Source organism: Panthera tigris, chromosome C1 (genome assembly GCF_018350195.1).
Source record: "Panthera tigris isolate Pti1 chromosome C1, P.tigris_Pti1_mat1.1, whole genome shotgun sequence".
Taxonomy (NCBI): Eukaryota; Metazoa; Chordata; class Mammalia; order Carnivora; family Felidae; genus Panthera; species Panthera tigris.
In genome coordinates this window covers 64156919-64178679 of record NC_056667.1, presented here as the reverse complement: position 1 = coordinate 64178679, position 21761 = coordinate 64156919, and the positions used below count along the sequence as shown (strand labels likewise).

General features: G+C 38.2%; 1 protein-coding gene across 2 annotated transcripts in view; it reads right to left on the bottom strand.

Moving 5' to 3' along the window:
* Positions 1-21761, bottom strand: part of AK5 (adenylate kinase 5) — a 259867-nt gene that overhangs the window by 223112 nt on the left and 14994 nt on the right. For both annotated transcript variants that reach the window (XR_006221606.1, XM_007079231.3), the window contains 2 exons: positions 21281-21450; positions 21065-21178 (listed from right to left, as the gene is read on the bottom strand). Coding sequence is in view for 1 of the 2 variants with exons in the window: in XM_007079231.3 (XP_007079293.2) it covers positions 21065-21178; positions 21281-21450 (284 nt within the window). In the remaining variant the exon portion in view is untranslated. The remainder of the gene's footprint in view (positions 1-21064; positions 21179-21280; positions 21451-21761) is intronic.

Here is a 21761-nt window from a genome sequence, read left to right as displayed (position 1 = left end):
GAAAAATTTAAAAATTTTTATGTCATTCTGATGAATTGACATTTTTATCACTATGAAATGTTCTTCATCTTTGGTAATACTGGCTATCTTGTAGTCTACTTTATCTAATAACAGTTAAGTAGCTCCAGCTTTCTTATGTTTAGTATTTTCATGGTATATCTTTTTCTGTCCTTTATTTTTAACCTGTGTCATTATTTTTTTAAAAGCATCTCTCATAAAAATAAAGTATGTTTGTTTCTACTCAAATAATGGAAATACCAGCTGAATCTTTCTGAAAAGGTAGGGGTCCTTTTTAGTGTAAATATGACATTGTTTACTCATTTTAGAAACCCGGCATCTCTGACAGTATTTTCTCATAACATGGGGCACATGTGTATACATATTTACTCTTCACAGAATGTAATGTGCTTATAGTCAGTGAGGCTAAATTGGTAGGATCTGAGAATAGCATCTTGGGCTTCCAAAATATATGACAGCCAGCTTAATTTGAATTTATATTTTTGGTAATTACTTAGGAGACTCAAATTATAACTGTATCTGCATTTTCTCAAGGAACTGGCCTTTTCTATTAGAGACATTAAGGGAATTGGGCCTGGAAATTAAGGAAACACAGTAGTTTATATGAGTGAATCACTGTGGAAAAAATGTAAGATATTAACATTGGGAAAGCCTTTTGTCACTCCTCCTTATCAAGCATTCCAGAGAAATGAAACCAATGCATGCTGGCATAAAAGAACAAGGATATAGTTACTGAACAATTACTATATGCAGCGCATTGTAGGGCTATGAGGAAGACACAAGTTGATACAAGGCTCTCCACCATAACAAATTTGTATTTGTGCTATATATTTTCCTTAGGCCTCTATAGCTCCATCTTCCACCATTCTCTCCCCAACTCTGTGCCTTGGGCTGCTCTTCTGGAACAAATCAATGGGGTCCCTTGCCCCCTTGCTTCCAGTTGGTTCTGGCCTATGGTGACCATCAACAGACGATCCAACAAAGGGAAGAGTGGAAAGTCTGGATATTTATTCCCTTCGCTCTCATTCTGTGGGGGTCATCAGAGGCTGGCTACCTCTCTTCACTGAAGGTAAGGCTCCTGTGAGGAAGCTTTCTTCATATATCTGCTTCTTTTTCTGGGTTCAAGGAACTGCTTCCCCTTTTCGAGTCTGTAGCTGAGGAAGGGTAACAGATCTTACTTTTACCAGCCTTGTGATACTGAACTAACTTTTGTAGTTTCCACAGGTCCTATGTACACCTTTTTGGTAGTTCCTTTATCAAGTGCTCTTCTGTTTAGCCTACCTGAGCATGCTACATCTTTCCTGTTGGAACCTGACTGACACAGCAATCTGATGAACTAACAGTTAACAATTTCAGGTACCATATGCTAAGTGTCATATAAATGCTAAAGGCAGTTACATATTTTGCTGAACAAGCTGAGAATGCAGAGAAATCTCCAAAGCTTGGGATCCTAAAGGAAACTGTCCAGAAGATGGTAAGATTTACCAAGCTGTAAAAAATTACTATCAAGGAGAGTCAAATAGAAAAGGGGCAAAGACGAAGTGTATTCAAGGGATGGCAGTAAGACAAACCAAGTCCAGCTCAGATCAGACTGCCTGGGGAATCTGCACAGAGACACAAGACCCTTATGACATTAATACTGAGAATACATCTTATGTGAAATTGCTCCCATTCTGAGGAATTTCTCTCCCACTCAAGACAGGAAGGGTAAGATGAGTGAAGATGACATTATTGGGATAACTATGGATGTGCTCCAATTTCAGTAATTTAGTATTATTAGCAACAGCCTGCTTTCTCCATAACTATGGCAACATGCTATGACTGAGAACCTCTGCTGTGTGCACTTACACACTAAGTTGACGTCTGCACTTTAGTGTGCTTAAGAATCAGCTTTGATAAAGGTTTTTCACTTGCTAACTTGCACATTCTTGGGTTCTACATACAAGAAATTTTAATTCAGTAATTCTGTGAAGGGACCTGAACAATCCACATTTTTAAAAAAGGCATGGACTTCATTCTGATACAAACCATATAGGAAGAAACATGCTTGTGGATAGTAACTGGCATAAAGAATTTTCAACCAAAAGAATGCATCAAGACAGTGGTCTTTTAGAAAGATTAATCCGGCCACAGGATACAATACAGACTGGGTATAGAGAGAATAAAGACAAAGAGGGTAGAAAAGGGAGGGCTCTAAAAGTTCACATAGATGGATGTGAGCACCTGGCCTGAGAAGACTAGGAGGAAAGGAAATGAAGAGAAGAGACAGATAGGAACAAAGTGAAGATTGAGAAGGTATTTCCTTACTGAGTGTTGTGGTGTGGTGGTTTAAAATACATCAAGTTTTTTGTGACACTCTCCCTATAAAAAAATAGTGGATTCTTATTCTTTTCTCCTGTTTTCTGTAAAAAACGACAGTAATGGGAATGATGTGTGGCTTTTGAAGCTGGGTTAGAAAAGGCAATCAGGCTTCCTTCTGGCTCTCTCAGGTTCCATGCCTTTGGAGCTCTGAGCTGCTGTGAAGTGCAGCCACCCTGAGGCCTCCATGTAGTGAGATAAGACGTGATGCCTGAGAAACTCCAGCTGTTCTAGAACTTCCCAAAGTAAGCATCAGACAGGAGAGTAAAGAAGCCTAACTCTAACCACTATTTATTTTTAAAAAAAAAATTTTTTTTTTCAACGTTTTTTTTAATTTTATTTTTGGGACAGAGAGAGACAGAGCATGAACTGGGGAGGGGCAGAGAGAGAGGGAGACACAGAATCGGAAACAGGCTCCAGGCTCCGAGCCATCAGCCCAGAGCCTGATGCGGGGCTCGAACTCACAGACCGCGAGATCGTGACCTGGCTGAAGTCGGATGCTTAACCAACTGCACCACCCAGGCGCCCCTCTAACCACTATTTAAATACAATGTCAAGAGAGGTCTTGAGTCAAAACCAGCCAGCTGAGCAGTTCTTGATTTCCTGATCCATAGAAAGCACATGAAATTATAACTATTGTTGTTTTAAGCCAATAAATAAATTTTGCATGATTTATTGTGTAGCAACAGTATCTAGTTTACTAGATGACTCTGATTTTATCTTTCTATGAAATTTGGAAATTGTCTTTTCACTTTATATAGGACAGTTATAAAAACCTCAGCAGCCTTTTTACCTCGAATGGTCTTGTAGTTATAGCTCATCACAATAAAAATAAATGAATAGTTATCTAGTAATATATTCTCCATTTCAAAACCTAATTATTAAATAATTAGAAGCAAGCTTTTAAGCCAACAGTTCTAGGGGAAAACAACCACATTTCCTTTAATATTTTGCACAAAAGTACTAATGCTGAGAAAAAAATTTGTGTAATTAAAATTAAATTACTCCCCCTTAGGAGCAAATCAAATTTGTCCCCCTTAGGAACAGCAAATCAAATTATGTCTGTCAAATCAATTCACTAGGCAAGTCGGATGACAGCCCTCTGAGGATTGCTTTTCTTTTATCTCTAAGTTGTTGTGTTTTTTTTCAAGCCCTCTATCTAGCTGAGGATGTTTCATATATCCAATCTCAGTCATTCAAATTCAGAAGTTAACTCTATGTTTAGACTCCTTTTACACGGCCAAGTTGAGGCTAAATGATAGATCCTAGAGGAAATCACAGCTAGAAAAAGAAAAACATTTCAAAATAGTTGTATATACCCACTCCAGAAGGCCTCACCCTCCTTGATCCCACAACGTATGATAGGTAGAATTCTTAAGGTCTGTGTGCACTCATGGGCCCAACCCTCAGAAGCACAATTCCCCAGTCCTTTGTCTCTCACTCAAGAAGCCTGAGGGAATGCAAATGAGCAAGAGTGGCGTGATTGTAGGGATAATCTTGGGTCCCTCACTTCCTTTAAAATACTCCCGGGACAGCTGGGCGGCTCAGTCGGTTAAATCTCCTATTTGGGCTCAGGTCATGATCTTAGAGTCTGTGTGGGGCCTGGAGCTGCTGCAGATTCTGTGTCTTCCTCTCTTTTTGTCCCTCCCTCCTTGTCTCTCAAAAATAAACATTAAAAAAAAAAGTTTTTAAAATAAACACTCCCAAGCTCTGGTGAAAGCCAAGGTGTCTCGGGTCGCGGGCTTTAAAGTCCTCTCTCCATTACCTCTCACATTTGAACATTCCACAATAACATGAGTAAAAATGCTTAGTAATCACTAGGACTAAATATCAGTACTTCAACTCAGATCGTCACACCTCGAAACCACAAATAACCACCTCAGAAAACAAACCATGGTAAACTGCTGATTTAAACAAGTTTGAATTTGTGTTAAGTGATTACTTAAGTTATTCCCCAAATGATCTCTGAGTGTTACAAATCAGAAATATTTAATCCCTCGTCCATGCCACCTTTAGTGGGTTGCAGGCACTCCAGGAGGATAGCTGGAGATGATGAACGGGAGTGCAGGGATCTTTTGTTTAAATTATTTTTTTAGGGGCACTTGGATGGCTCAGTTGGTTAAGCTTCTGACTTAGGCTCAGGTCATGCTCTCGCACAGTTTGTGAGTTCGAGCCCCATGTCGGGCTCTGTGCCGACAGCTTGGAGCCTGGAGCTTGCTTTGGATTCTGTGTCTCCCTCTCTCTCTGCACCACCCCCCACCCGCCTGCTCATGCTCTGTCTCTCTCTCAAAAATAAATAATAAAAAAAATTATTAATAAAAAAATAAATTATTTTTTTAATTGGCCAGTAAAAGAAATTAAGCTTCACAAGTATTTAATATTTAGACTGACAGTGTGGCCTGCACTATGTCAGACAGTCAGGTCACCTACATAGGTTCTACATATATTTGTGAGGTTGTGTGTGTGTGTGTGTGTGTGTGTGTGTGTGATAAAACAATAATTAAAATCAGACACAGTTGAGACAAGTAGCACTGCAGGGTATGGACTCCAGTGCCTTGTAAGGCCCAGGCTGGTGATAACAAGAGTGAGACACCAGCTGGAGTGGGAGTGAGGGACAGCCATGAAATAGATATCACCCATGCTGTCTAATGACAGCAGCACTACCCAGGTGGAGAGACGTGAACTGGGAGCTGCTAAATCACTAAGGTTGCAAGACAAGGCAGAAACAGTTTTTTATCGTGAAATCTCCTAATTTTAGAATTTAGTACACATTTAAAAAGTTGTCTGATGCCCACAGTCAGCTTGAGTTTGTGACCTCAAGGTTAAAGAAAGCTAGTGGTTTAGAATATCTGTAACCTCTCCTTTGAAATCCTAGCTCTGTGCACCTGCTGGTGGCCTCAGGCAAGTTACTTGTCAGAGCTTCTGTTTCCTTATCTGTAAAGTGGAATAACAATGGCTAATGTTGGAAGTAAAGTGATAGCATAATAAAAATCAATTATACATATGCATATTCAAATATAAGTTTCTAGAGACAATATACTTTGCTTGTACCAAAAACAGAATCAAAAGTTTAGGAGAAATGGAAACATCAGGCTAGCTGAACACCAAATTGTACCAATAAATACAACAGAAAGTGAACGGATCTTTCGGACATTTGGGTCACAGAAGCATAAAACACATACATATCTTTATTATACTTGGAAGAAAACCAACCAGCTTTATCATCAAGGAAATTGTGCATAGGTCCCCAACAAGGCAACCACAGGCAACCAAAACATTCCTCACATGAAAATCACAAGCCTAGCTAGGAGAGGGAAGGAGGCAGCTCTGTGGGACCACTCTCAAGGAAGGAGAAACTGGCAGGAAAAATGGGTGAAATCAAAACAGGGTACACAGAATTGGGGAAGTTTGGTCTTGCTGAATTGTACAAAACTAAGATGCATACCGAGAACACCACTACTAATCAGTGGGCTTCCAAATGTTTCTGCCCCACAGTGTGAATGTCCACAACCTAGCTGACAGATTGCTGACATGGTTCCAGCCATTCTTAGCAGAAGAAAAATTTCTTTCAACAGAGTCTTAACTGGAACCTCAAAACATAAAATAAAAGCAGAGTTGTTCTGGGCTGCTTTACACATGAAGGTGGCCCCTACGGGCTCCATCAGTCAATTTGAAAAACAGCCCCTAGAAGGAACCAGAATGTCCTTTTACCTTCAAAACTTCTGACACACAGGAGGGGAGAGCTAGTGAGAGCCCTTCTGCTATATATAAATGTATGGAGTATTTATTCTCAACATGTCTAACAGTAATTAATAACCATTTCCTGTGGTTGAGTGGTTACTATGAGCCATACATTGTGCTAAGAACTATAGGTATGTGATCTTATTTCATCTTTACAGTAGCCCTGTGAGGTATTTTTATCCTCACTCTTCAAAAGAAAACACTGAGGCCTCTAGAGGGTTCATATTTCAGCCAAAAGCATAGTGAATGAGAGTCAAAACCCACTGTATTCCGTTGGCATTATAACCAACTCCACTGATTTAGATGAAGGTGTGAGAAACTGAACTCATGATCACTTTGGAAGCAGTCCCTTGAGTCCTTCCTTTTCTGGATAATTCATGACATTAATAATTATTTTCCACTCCAAATCAACAAACACTTAAGAGAACCCAACATAGTAAAGATATGTGCTAAGTCAGCAGGGCAGATGTGGGCATCCTAGGGGTGGTAGAGGCGAGAAATAAAAAGAATGGAGGAAAGTTTACAGCATAAATAGAAGCTTAACTGTAGGAGAGATAGACACACTCACTAACACGAACAAAAATTCCACAAATATCAATTGAGAATTGTTTGGGGGAAAAAAGTAGCTTATTTGTAATAGCAGCACACTAGGAACAAAACTAACAAAAAGTGTACAAGACTTTTCTATAGAAAATCACAATGTTACCTACTGAAGATTCAACATAAAACAAGACCTGAATAAATGAAATGATGGGGTAATGTTCATGGATGGGAAGACGTCAGTTCTCTGAAAATTAACCTATACGTAATCTATAGTGAAATTCAAATAAAATCTCAACAGTTTTTTTATGGGTCTGACAAATTGATTCTAAAATTTGTAAGAATATATGTATAGGCATAGCCAACTTAGAAAAGAAGAAGGGGAACAGATTGCCCTTCAGGCATCAGGATATAACTTATAGTTTTTTGCTTGCAACTATGATATTGATGCAGGAAAATATAAACAGACAAAAGCAATAAGTAGGAAAACCATAGAGCAGACCCATGTCTACCCAGGAATAAGTCATTTCAATGAGGAAAATATATGCTAGGTAACAAGTAATCTTTGGACCACTGGATACATTTTTCATTTCCACTTAAAACCTATAATAAAATTCTATCTTGGCTTCAGACTATGCACAACAATTAACACCTGAACCTTCAAAACAAAATTAAAAATAACTAGAAAAACATAGACTATTTCTATGAGACTGCAAGGAAGTCTGTCTTTCTTAAGTCTTTTCTTAAGACTTAAATGTAAAAGCCAAAAAAAAAATGCTGATAAATTTACCACATTAAAATTTAAAACCTCAGTAGGACAAAAAATAGGACATGATTCTATATGCTTCTCAGTCATGATTTAAAAAAATATAAATGGAAGAAAATATAATCAAGATACATAGCAAAATATTGGTATCTAGAGTGTCCAAATCAATAATAAAAACTCAAACAATCCAACAGAAAAAAAGGTGCCAAGGTTATGTTTTGGCAAATCTCAAAAAAGGAGATACAAATAGCCAATAAACACATTTTAAAAACATTTCAGTTCACTAGGGATTTAGGGGAACACAAATCAAAAGAGCAATACAAAAACATTTCTAATCCATCAGGTAGCCTAAAATAAAAAAATTTGAAATAAGTATTGGTTAGGTGTGGAGAATGGGAAAAAAGTAATCATAAGTTTATGGGACCACTTTTTAATATATTTTTAAAAATCTAAAATATAGATTTTAAACTACACACACACACACACTCCCTCTACTTTAGAAAATCCTTTTCTATAAATATTCTTGAGAGATCTTTTTGATACATGCAAAGGAGGATGGGTTCAAGGATGTTAGTCATAGTATTGTTGGCAATGACAGAAATTTTAAAGAAATCCGAATGTCTACTAATATGATACAATTATAGAATATAACATTATGAAGCAGTTACAAGAATGAGCTAAGTCTGTTTGTTATCAACACAGATAGAACTCAAAAACAGAATGCACAGTGAAAAAAGCAAGTTGGGGGATGATATAAATAGCCCTGAGGAAATAGCAGTAGCAGGTCACTGTGAGAAACAGGAAGCAGTCTGGCATTTAGAATGTAAAAGTAGATACATAAAATTGGAAAATTAGCTGGGGCCAGATAGTTGAATATATTATTTACTGTCATATTTATAAAACACTAGATTTAGTGTGGGCTTTCCTCCTCCATTTGCAACTGAGTTATTGGTTTCAGCACCACTGAGTTATTGGTTTCAGCTTTACTATTTGTAATAAATCGTCAGTACACAAATCTAGTGCAGAGGTTCATCCCATGAACTATGAAATTCTGCAACCTTTAAAAAATACTTTGCTTAGGTTTCCACCTTGGACTCGGCGATCCAGCAAAATCTTGGCTACACTATATGTTCTCTTGGTGGTGGAAAAATCTTAGGCTTCCCATTCTTGCTCATCTTGATTCCTTCCCCCTCACTAATCTGTTATTTCACCAGATTGCATTTAGCAACATACAATAAGAAATAAACCCTAGATAGAATTGACCAATTTGCAAACAAATGAAAAGAAGGTGTCTAGTAACTTAGATCTTACCAGGTTCAAAAAAAATCAGCTGCTTCTCTACCTACAAAGAGCAGAAGACAAGGCTATTGTCACTCAAAGGACTCCCATTAACACCCTCCCCAGCTATCCAAAAAAAGGGGACACACGCCTGAGGCAAAACCTAAATTAAGGATGCTGCCTATTGTTTTATATGGCTTCAAAGCAACTACTATCAAAATATCTGTACCTAGAAAAGAACTTTGAGTGTAGTTATCAGCACATGGAACTAACTGGAAGCAAAAAGAGCAGATGCTTACCAAACTTCTGAGGAAAGTTTTACCAAAGCAACCATAAGCCTAGCCAGAAAAAGCTTGTTTGTTCATTTGTTTGTTTGTTTTCAAATTAAGAATAGCTCCCAGGAGGAGCCAAAATGGCAGAACAGCATGGAAGTTTTGTGCGTGTCTTACGTCCATGAAATACAGGCAGACCAACACTAAACCATCCTACACACCTAGAAAACTGATCTGAGTATTAACACAACGATCTGCACAACCTGAACCACAGAATTCAGCAGGTACGTGGCACGGAGAGCTGAACTTGGGGAGAGAGAAGCTGGTGGCAGGCAAGGAGCCTCCATTGCAAGCGGAGAGAGGACGGAGACAAGGGCAGGGGAGAATATGGGAAAAGCACCCCTCCCCAAAAGCAGCTGGAGAAAAAGTGGAAAATTGGAAACAGCCGCAGGGACTAAACTAAAAAGGGAGAAAGGAGAAAGGAGAGAGTTTAAATTCCATTAAGACTGTAAACAAGGGGAGCACAAAGGCTGCAACTCCGCAGCTCGATACCTGGTGGTGCTCTGGTGGGAAGGGCAAATCCCCAGGAACAGAATGCGATCCAGGAGGTTCTTGGGCCACATGGGGAAAAGAGGTTCCACTGTTGAAAGGACTTTTGGTAGAGACTGTTGAAGCCACCTGGTCCCAGCAGACCCCAGAAAATGGCCACATTCGCTGGTGCTGGAACAAGGTCGTTAAGGGTGAAGCCTGGTGCCAGATGTGTGTTGTGATTTTCCATAATCCCTGAAACGCTGCTGCTACACTGTCTCATGAACTTTTTCTGGGGTGGGCTGGCACCTGGCCGCAGTCTCCGGGCACCGGCAGCAGCAGGGTCCTGTGAACTTACCTGGGTGCGGCCGGCATTCAGCCATTGCTCAGTGAGACCCTCCACAGAGGGGCGGAACGGGTCAAAGCCGCAGTCCTTCACACGTAAGGGGCCAGGGAAAACAGCCGCATCTGAGACAAAACTTGGGAGAGAGGTACTGCCTGCGGCCTGGTCACGGAGAGTGAAAAAGCGGGGAGAGGACAAGAGCTGAAGACAAAGGACGGGTGCGCCATCCAGGAGAACAGACTGGGTAGCTGAGGGGCACCATTTTCACCACTCCCACACATGCGTATACGCACCTACGGCCCCGTAACCATCCACCCCAGTAGACTAGCAGCGCCATCTAGTGGAGAGCGGAGCTGTTACACTGAGTCCCGCCCAACTGGGCCAACTTCACTCTCCAAGAGCACAAGTCTCACCGCCGGCTTAGTTTACGGACTATAAAGCGCTACATAGACTGACTTCTAGGAAAAAAACGAAGCAATCTCAGCCCTACTTCAATCTGTTAGTACGTTCATCTATTCAATTTTCTTTTTTTTTTCTTTTTCTCTTTTCACTTCTCTTTTTCTTGAATACAGAAAAAATTCATTTTTATTTTCAATTTTTATTTAAAATATTCTTAATTTTTATTACTATATTTTTTAGTTTTGTGTAAATTTTTTCAAATTCCATTTTACTTCCATCGTTTTATTTTAGTCTACTTCAGTGTATTCACCTTTTCAAATTTTCAATTTCCTTTTTTTCTTTCTTTTTCTTTTTTCTCTTTTTTGTTTTTCTTTTTCTTTAATGTAGAAAGAGAAAAACTTCATTTTTACTTTCAATCTGTATTAAAAATATTTTTCTTTAATTTTCCTTACTATATTCTTTGCTTTTATGTCAATTTTTTCAAATTCCATTTTACGTCCATCATTTTATTTTAATCTACTACAGTGTATTCACTTTTTCAAATTTTCAAACAATTTCCTTTTTTTCTTTCTTTTTCTTTTTTCTCTTTTTTGTTTTTCTTTTTCTTTAATGTAGAAAGAGAAAAACTTCATTTTTACTTTCAATCTGTATTAAAAATATTTTTCTTTAATTTTCCTTACTATATTCTTTGCTTTTATGTCAATTTTTTCAAATTCCATTTTACGTCCATCATTTTATTTTAATCTACTACAGTGTATTCACTTTTTCAAATTTTCAAACAATTTCTATTTTTCTTTTTTATCTTTTTCATTTCCTTTTTTTCTTAAATACAGAAAAAGAAAAAATTCATACTTATTTTTAATTTTTATTAAAAATATTTTTCTTTAATTTTTTCTACTATATTTTTTACTTTTGTGTGTATTTTTTAAAATTCTATTTTTCCCCATCATCTCATTTTAGTCTACTTCAGTGTATTCATTTTTTCAAATTCTCAAATGATTTCCTTTTCTTTTTTATTCCCCCCCCTTTTTTCTCTAATCTGTCAAACCACTTTCAACACCCAGACCAAAACACACCTAGGATCTAGCATCATCTATTCGATTTTTGTGTGTGTGTGTGTGTAATTTTTAATTTTAATTTTTTTAATTTCAATTTTTCTATCTCATTAATTCCTCTTTTCCCTTCAAAATGGCAAAATGAAGGAATTCACCCCAAAAGAAAGGGCACGAAGAAACGACAGCCAGGGATTTAACCAACACAGATACAAACAAGATGTCTGAACCAGAATTTAGAATCACAATAATAAGAATACTAGCTGCAGTCGAAAATAGATTAGAATCCCTTTCTGCAGTAAAAAATAGCCACAATGAAATAAAAAATGCTATAACTGAGCTGCAATCACGGATGGATGCAGTGGCGGCAAGGATGGATGAGGCGGAACAAAGAATTAGCAATACAGAGGACAAACTTATAGAGAATAATGAAGCAGAAAAAAAGAGGGAGATTAAGGCAAAAGAGCACAATTTAAGAATTAGAGAAATCAGTGACTCATTAAAAAGGAACAACATCAGAATCATAGGGGTCCTAGAAGAGGAAGAGAGAGAAACAGGGGTAGAAGGATTATGAGCAAATCATAGCAGAAAACTTTCCTAACCTGGGGAAAGACACAGACATCAAAATCCAGGAAACACAGAGGACCCCCATTAGATTCAACAAAAACTGACCATCAACAAGGCATATCATAGTCAAAGTCACAAAATACTCAGGCAAGGAGAGAATAATGAAAGCAGCAAGGGAAAAAAATTTCCTAACCTACAAGGGAAGACAGATCAGGTTTATAGCAGACCTATCCACAGAAACTTGGCAGGCCAGACAGGAGTGGCAGGATATATTCAGTGTGCTGAACCAGAAAAATATACAGCCAAGAATTCTTTCTCCAGCAAGGCTGTCATTCAAAATAGAAGTAGATATAAAAAGTTTCCCAGATAAACAAAAATTAAAGGAGTTTGTGACCACTAAACCAGCCCTGCAAGAAATTTTAAGGGGGACTTTCTGAGGGGAGAAAAGATGAATATATATATATCTCAAAAGCAACAAACATTAGAAAGGACAAGAGAACACCACGAGAAACTCCAACTCTATAAGGAACATAATGGCAATAAATTCATATCTTTCAGTACTCACTCTAAATGTCAGTGGACTCAATCCTCCAATAAAAAGACATAGGGTAACAGAATGGATAAGAAAACAAGACCCATTTATATGCTGTTTACAAGAGACCCACTTTAGACCTAAAGACACCTTTGGATTGAAAATAAGGGGATGGAGAAACAACTATAATGCTAATGGTCAATAAAAGAAAGGCGGAGTAGCCACACTTATATCAGACAATCTAGACTTTAAAATAAAGACTATATCAAGAGATGCAGAAGGGCATTATATCATAATTAAGGAGTCTATCCACCAAGAAGACCTAACAATTGTAAACATTTATGCGCCAAATGTGTGAGCACCCAAATATATACATCAATTAATCACAAACATAAAGAAACTCATCGATAGTAACACCATAATAGTAGGAGACTTCAACATCCCACTCACAGCCATGGACAGATCATCTAATCAAAAAATCAACAAGGAAACAATGGCTTTGAATGACACACTGGACCAGATGGACTTAACAGATATATTCAGAACATTTCATCCTAAAGCAGCAGAATATACATTCTTCTCCAGTGCACATGGAATGTTCTCCAGAATAGAACATATACTGGGACACAAATCAGCCCTAAGTAAGTACAAAAAGATTGAGATCATACCATGCATATTTTCAGACCACAACACTATGAAACTCGAGATCAACCACAAGAAAAAGTTTAGAAAGGTAACAAATACTTGGAGACTGAAGAACATCCTACTAAAGAATGAATGGGCTAACCAAGCAGTTAAAGAGGAAATTAAAAGTATATGGAAGTCAATGAAAATAATAACACCACAACCCAAAACCTCTGGCAAACAGCAAAGGCGGTCATAAGAGGAAAGTATATAGCAATCCAGACCCTCCTAAAGAAGGAAGAAAGATCTCAGATACACAACCCAACCTTACACCTTAAGGAGCTGGGAAAAGAACAACAAATAAAACCCAAAACCAGCAGAAGACAGGAAATGATAAAGATTAGAGCAGCAATTAATGCTATCGAAACCAAAAAAAAAAACAAAACAGTAGAACAGATAGATGAAACCAGAAGCTGGTTTTGCAAAGAATTAACAAAATTGATAAACTACTAGCCAGTTTGATCAGAAAGAAAAAGGAAAGGACCCAAATAAATAAAATCAAGAATGAAGAGGAGAGATCACAACCAACAGAGCAGAAATAAAAACAATAATAAGAGAATATTACGAGCAACTGTATGACAATAAAATGGGCAATCTGGAAGAAATGAACAAATTCTTAGAAACATATACACTACCAAAACTGAAACAGGAGGAAATACAAAATTTGAACAGACCCATAACCAGTAAGGAAATAGAATTAGTAATCAAAAATCTGCCAAAAAACAAGAGTCTAGGGCCAGATGGCTTCCCAGGGGAATTCTACCAAACATTTAAGGAAGAGTTAACACCTATTCTCTTGAAGCTGTTCCAAAAAATAGAAATGGAAGGAAAATTTCCAAACTCTTTCTATGAAGCCAGCATTACCTTGATTCCAAAACCAGACAGAGACCCCACTAAAAAGGAGAACTACAGACCAATTTCCCTGATGAACATGGATGTAAAAATCCTCAACAAGATATTAGCCAACTGGATCCAACAATACATTAAAAAAATTATTCACACGACCAAGTGGGATTTATGCCTAGGATGCAGGGCTGGTTCAATATCTGCAAAAAAATTAATGTGATTCATCACATCAATAAAGGAAAGGACAAGAACCATATGATCCTCTCAAAAGATGCAGAGAAAGCATTTGACAAAATACAGCATCCTTTCTTGATAAAAACCCTCAAGAAACTAGGGATAGAGGAGCATACCTCGAGATCATAAAAGCCATATATGAACAACCCAGCACTACTATCATCCTCAGTGGGGAAAAACTGACAGCTTTCCCCCTAAGGTCAGAAACAAGACAGGGATGTCCACTCTCACCACTGTTATTCAACATAGTATTGGAAGGCTTAGCCTCTGCAATCAGACAACACAAAGAAATAAAAGGCATCCAAATCGGCCAGGAGGAGGTCAAAATTTCACTCTTCGCAGATGACATGATATTCTATATGGAAAACCCAAAAAGTTCTACCAAAAAACTGCTAGAATTGATCCATGAATTCAGCAAAGTTGCAGGATATAAAATCAATGCACAGAAATCGGTTGCATTCCTATACACCAACAATGAAGCGACAGAAAGATAAATCAAGGAATCGATGCCATTTGCAGTTGCACAAAAAAAAAACATAAAATAGCTATGAATAAATCTAACCAAAGAGGTGAAAAATCTATATGCTGAAAACTATAGAAAGCTTATGAAAGAAATTGAAGAAGATGCAAAAAAATGGAAAAAGATTCCATGCTCCTGGATAGGAAGAACAAATATTGTTAAAATGTCGATACTACCCAAAGCAATCTACATATTCAATGCAATCCCTATCAAAGTAACACCAACATTCTTCACAGAGTTAGAACAAATAATCCTAAAATTTGTATGGAAACAGACAAGACCCTGAATAGCCAACGTGATTTTGAAAAAGAAAACCAAACAGGAGGATCACAATCCCATACTTTAAGCTATACTACAAAGCTGTAATCATCAAGACAGTATGGTACTGGCACAAGAACAGACACTCAGATCAATGGAACAGAATAGAGAACCCAGGAATGGACCCATAAACGTTTGGCCAACTAATCTTTGACAAAGCAGGAAAGAATATCCAGTTGAATAAAGACAGTATCTTCAGCAATTGGTGCTGGGAAAACTGGACCACTTTCGTACACCATACACAAAAGTAAACTCAAAATGGATGAAAGACCTAAATGTAAGACAGGAAGCCATCAAAATCCTCAAGGAGAAAGCAGGCAGAAACCTCTTTGACCTTGGCCGCGGCAACTTCTTACTCAACACATCTCTGGAGGCAAGGGAAACAAAAGCAAAAATGAACTATTGGGACCTCATCAAAATAAAAAGCTTCTGCACAGCGAAGGAAATAATCAGCAAAACTAAAAGGCAACTGACAGAATGGGGGAAGATATTTGCAAACAACATATCAGATAAAGGGTTAGTATCCAAAATCTAGAAAGAACTTCTCAAACTCAACACCCAAAAAACAAATAATCCAGTGAAGAAATGGGCAAAAGACATGAATAGACACTTCTGCAAAGAAGACTTCCAAATGGCCAACTGACACATGAAAAATGCTCAACATCACTCATCATCAGAGAACTACAAATCAAAACCACAACAAGATACCACCTGACACCTGTCAGAATGGCTAACATGAACAACTCAGGCAACAACAGATGTTGGCGAGGATGCGGAGAAAGAGAATCCCTTTTGCATTGTTGGTGGGAATGCAAGCTGGTGCAGCCACTCTGGAAAACAGTATGGAGTTTCCTCAAAAAACTAAAAACAGAACTACCCTACAACCCAGCAATGGCACTTCTAGGCATTTATCCACAGGATACAGGTGTGCTGTTTGAAGGGACACATACACCCCCATGTTTATAGCAGCACTATCAACAATAGCCAAAGTATGGAAAGAGCCCAAATGTCCATAGATGGATGAATGGATAAAGAAGATGTGGTGTATACACACACACACACACACACACACACACACACACACACACAATGGAGTATTACTCAGCAATCAAAAAGAATGAAATCTTGCCATTTGCAACTACGTGGATGGAATTGGAGGATATTATGCTAAGTGAAATTAGTCAGTCAGAGAAAGACAAAAATCATATGACTTCACTCATATGAGGACTTTAAGAGACAAAACAAATGAACATAAGGGAAGGGAAACAAAAATAATATAAAAACAGGGAGGGGGACAAAACAGAAGAGACTCATAAATATGGAGACAAACTGAGGTTTACTGGAGGGGTTGTGGGAGGGGGATGGGGTAAATGGGTAAGGGGCACTAAGGAATCTACTCCTGAAATCATTGTTGCACTATATGCTAACTAATTTGGATTTAAATTTAAAAAAGAAAAAAAGAAGAAAAAAAAAGAATAGCACCCAAGGAGGGCACAGTCTCAATACATCACTGTCATGTAGCCACACTGCTTAATGGACAAGAAGAATTTTTCAGAAGCCAGCAGCTTCAGAAGAGAATAGAGAACCAGGAGTTGAAAATGGGCTAACCCAGGAAAGGATTTGTTATATGCTATGATTCAGTGACTACCATATACACTGCCAAAATTCCCTTTTCTGAATAGGAGCCTTTATTTCACTTCTCCTGGTCTTGTTCTTCCACTCTTTATTGGTGGCAGGGAGGGAAGACAACTTGATGTTTAGTCTGTAAGTGGCTGAAGAGTGTAATCTGGACTTAATGGAGAGAACTGTACATCAAGTAGAGATTCTTGACTTTTGATCTAGACTGTGGGACCCTGGTTGTTTTCCTTGGGGAGCGAGTGAGTACATTCTATGTGTAGGAAGAAAAGTGCATGCCAACATTTGAATGGCCAGAGAGGCAAACTGTGGCAGAAGCTGCTAGTTAGTTCCCCAATGTTCCATAGGAATAAAACTGTAGCCAGGCACCTGGCTGACCAGCTGGATTATATTTCCCAGCCTGCCTTGCAATTACAACATGCCTAACGAAATTCTTAACAATGCTATGTGAGCAGAAATGGTAGATGCCACTATCCAGATCTGGGACTTCAGACCTTCAGACCTTCATATTCTCTTCCCTTCACATGCCAGTTGGAAGCCATGTGTGGTGACAACCCTGCTTCGACCATACGAATGATGACAGTGTCCCAGGAGATGGCAGAACAACAACTTGGAAGGAACCATGGTCCCTAAACGACCTCAAGGAGAAAAGCTGCCCAGTCAATCTGGACTGTTCACATTGACACCATTCCCTAGGAGAAAAAATACACTTCTTTGTCCTATATGCCACTTAAATGTTAGGTTTTTTTTTTTAATTTGTTTGTTTGTTTTTTTACAATGGTAAGACCATTGCTAGTATATGGCTGAAATTGGAAATCCATGTCTTCCTATACCCTGGACCTGTGAGGAAGTCTTGGGGGAAACTTCTGCATACCTGTGTATACATGTCCACATGCACACATGCAAAAAATAGCTGGTTAAAGAAAAAATTTGAAGAGTTGTGGTATAATGAAAATATATATTTAGTCTTTGTTCCTAATTCCTGGCACGGAGCTTCTAAAACCTTCAGAATTTCCTGAGTGCTAGTAGCATCTTTTGTTGTTCTTAATGAACAGCTTCTGACCATACCTGAATCTAAGCTAATAAAGTGATTCTGGGCAGGGCCCAAAATAGCGTCAGGATGGGGATTTGTTGGCAGAGAGATCAAAATGATATTAGAAGGTGGGAACTTCCAACACCACTCCTTGATCTCCAGGAAGGAGGTTAAAGACAGGGTTAGAAAAATTCTTCAACAATTAACTTTGGGGAGCTTTTGAGTTGGTGAACATGTTGAAGTGCTGGGTGGGGGGTGATGCACCCAGATAGAACATGGAAGTTCTACATTCACAACCCCACACCATGCCCTACACATCTCTTCCATTTGGCTGTTCCTGAGTTGTACCTTTATAATAATCCCCTACATGTATGTAAAGCATTTTCCTGAGTTGGCATCAAAACTGACAAGGGTGTTGTGGGAACCCCAGAATTTGTAGGTGATCGGACAGAAGTACAGGTGGCCCTTGGACCTTGTGTCTGACCTCTGAAGTGCAGGCAGTCTCATGGGACTGAGCACTTAACCTCTAGGGTCCATACTAACTTGGATATTTAGCATCAGAGTTGAATTCAATTATCAGATATCTCGTTGGTATTGAGGTTTGGAGAATTGGTATGGAAAATCTGCACACGTTTGGTGTCAGAAATGATACCAGAAAAAAAAAAAAAGACACCACAAGAGCTCAAGCCTACATAGGACATGGAATAATCAGGGCTGACCCTAACAGTTTGCTTTACATAAATACCTTAAGCTTTGCCTCTGCACCCTCTGAACTCTGGCAGTTCAGCCATGGGGGCATCAACCTCAGCACAACTGTTCTGCTTATAGAGGTCAAGATCCTCTAGACTATTACAATGCCAACCTAAGAAAGATGTTAAATTGGACTTTTCCAGCCTCAAATGTATGGTTGAGAACAGTAAATGCAAGTGACTGCATATTCTACAGAGAGATACCAGACTGTCCTATAGAACTTCCTAACGGGTGTCCCCAACCAGTATTGTGATGCTTGGCCCATCACCTGAGGCTGTATGAGAGAAGGTGGAGATAGATCAGGTATCCAGAGAGTTGCTGGAGAGTTATGTATTTCCCGCCCCTTGCCCACTACTGGCCCCACCATAAGCCACAATGGGAAGAATTTCAATGGGAAGAACATCACTTTGGGTTTCTGAGGCTGAATCAGACCCAAGCAGATATGTGTTAAACTGAATAAAAAACTGAAATTTTTATTTTATATTGGACTGTTTTTTTTTTATTAAAAATTTTTTTCCAGCTTTACTGAGATGTAATTGTGGTCTGGGCTTTTTAATACCAGAAAGCAACACTATCTGTTAATATTTTAAAGTGACCAGGAGAGCTTTGAGGTCTGCCTGAGTTATTATTCAAGGGAGAAGAGAGAGATTCACAGTATATTTGAAAGGCAATAGAGAGAAAAAAATCAAGAAGCTTTTTCTGCTTGTGGCTGCCAAACGCATGTCATTCAATACATAGTTTGAGTGGCTTTGAGTGGGAATGCCTGCCTGGCTATCATGCTTCCACCAATAGCCAAGAATCATGCAGAACGGCTGCCATAGCACCCATTTTCAACAGCAACATCAGGTGACACAACAGCAACAACGAAAAAATTGATTTTTCTAGTTTTTCTCTTGTCAGGGATGGAGCAATTAGACCAAGCCCTTAAACTGAGAAAGCATCAGAGGTCCTGGACTACTGTGGGGAGAGGAAAGCCTGAAGAGGGGAGAAAGACACTCCAGCACAACAGATGTCCCCAAACAGTCAACCTGAATATTCAAAAAGAGGCTTTATGAAGCTGTCTTCTGGCCTTGAACTGCCTAAATCCATACTTCTTTTATATAATACATAAATTTACATCTTATTTGACTTTGTATCCTCTGATATAATATCTGTAATATGTTAAAAGCCTATTTAAATAAGTAAGAAAAGATAAACAAGTTCAGAGACAAAATAGGCAAAGGAAAGTAGGTGATTCACACAAGAAATACAAATGGTCAGTAGAGTATCTGAAAATATACTTTAGTAGTAACTTAAGAAATGTACATTTAAAAGCTGAAAGACTACTGTTTCTTACTTATCAGGTTGGCAAAAATCTTAAATATGAATTGTATCCAGTTAGAAAGGGTCTGGAGAAATTTACTCTCACTCAATATTGATGGGACTATAACTTAGAAAAAACTTTTTGGAGGACCATTTGGAAATAGCTATGAAAAATTTTAAATGCATTTCTATATGACCATGCACACATGTACACACATGGGTGTGTGTGTGTGTTTAACATACAGAATATGGCCTAGATGGATATATAACAAGCTTTATAGTATTTCTATTTCTCAGGAGAGAAGGGCAGTGGAATGGAAGTAGGGTATTAATGGACGTTTACTTTTTTTAAAAAATTTTTTCATGTTTATTTATTTTTGAGAGAGAGAGACAGAGTGGGAGCCGGGGAGGGGCAGAGAGAGAGGGAGACACAGAATCTGAAGCAGGCTCCAGGCTCTGAGCTGTCAGCACAGAGTGCGACGCGGGGCTTGAACCCACGAACTGTGAGATCATGACCTGAGCCGAAGTTGGATGCTTAACCGACTGAGCCACCCAGGCACCCCAATGGACATTTACTTTTTTTTTTTTTCAATATATGAAATTTATTGTCAAATTGGTTTCCATACAACACCCAGTGCTCATCCCAAAAGGTGCCCTCCTCAATACCCATCACCCACCTCCCCTCCCTCCCACCCCCCTGGACGTTTACTTTGTACACCAGGACTTAACATTTTGATGACCACATGTTATTTTTGTAATTAAAATTTTTATATGAAAAATCAGTCACCTTGGCTTTTCAAAGATTAAATATACAAAGTATTTTAAGTGATTTATTTCCCTTAAAGATATATGTATTAGGTTTTGAGCATGCATAGTCTACTGAAATTTGTGTAAATTTGGGCAAACTGAACCCTACCTTGTAATAGGTAGGTGGTTTAGTATTTTACACCCCAGTGAAGAGGGCTTCCTTATTTAGTAACAATGTAGATATAGGGTGATGTTTTATTTTTGCTGGGCAGTATGGAACAAGCTTGTTTTAAGTAATTAAAGATTTTAAAAGATCTTAGAAAAAGTATTTTGAAATAAAATTTAGAGAGATTTGCATTTTTTAATAAAAATAACGAATTCTATTATTAGTTTATATCTCTTCTTTTTTGGCAGAGACTGTCTCCAATTTTTAGGCATGTCTGCCAAGGAAATGACCTTCTGCCAACCCATACTGGGTACTTGCCTGTCTGAAGACCAGAATTCACTCAGAATAACAGCACATCTTCCAAGAAATCTTTTTTTTTAACCTCAAAATTTTATACAAAAGTAGGTCATTTAAAATATAAAAAGACATTCTTACTTGGTCCTCAAAAGATAGAGCCTGGGCAACATCTCTTGGAAATCCATCAATAACAATGCCCTCTTCATCAGGTATTTGCATCAATTTCTGTTTTATTTCTGTAATTGTTGTTTCCTTTTATAAATAAAAAAATATAAAAACCCACAGTTAGTTAAACTTACACTCACAACTGGTATAAAAATCTTCACAGAATAGAAACAAATTACACAACAATACCTGTGGGGCCAATTCTCCAGTTGTAATTATTTTGGCAATAAGACTCCATTTCCTGTTGCTGCTGGTACTGTGGATCTTCTTTCTCAGTAATTCTCCCACCGAAATGTATTGGAATCCATAACGTTCTGCGATTTTCAAACTCTGAGTACCCTTTCCACTTCCTGGACCACCTACCATGTAAAACAGGCAACATTGTGACCTTCTGATACAATAAGAAACTCCTTTTTGTACAACTAACTCCACCTTGAGATGCAGAATCTAGATCATAGTAGCAGGGTGGGCAACTTTACACCTGTGCCATTCTCAGCGTTAACCTTTAAACGCAGAGCAAGTATAGACTTAGCCAAGGAAAGCACAGAATTATGATCAACTTTATTAGATGAAAAAGACACCTTTTCCTTCACCTATTTTAGTAAATAACTAATTTAGAAAATTGGGACAATGCATTTAAAAGAAATCATTTCTTGGCCTTCTATGTAAA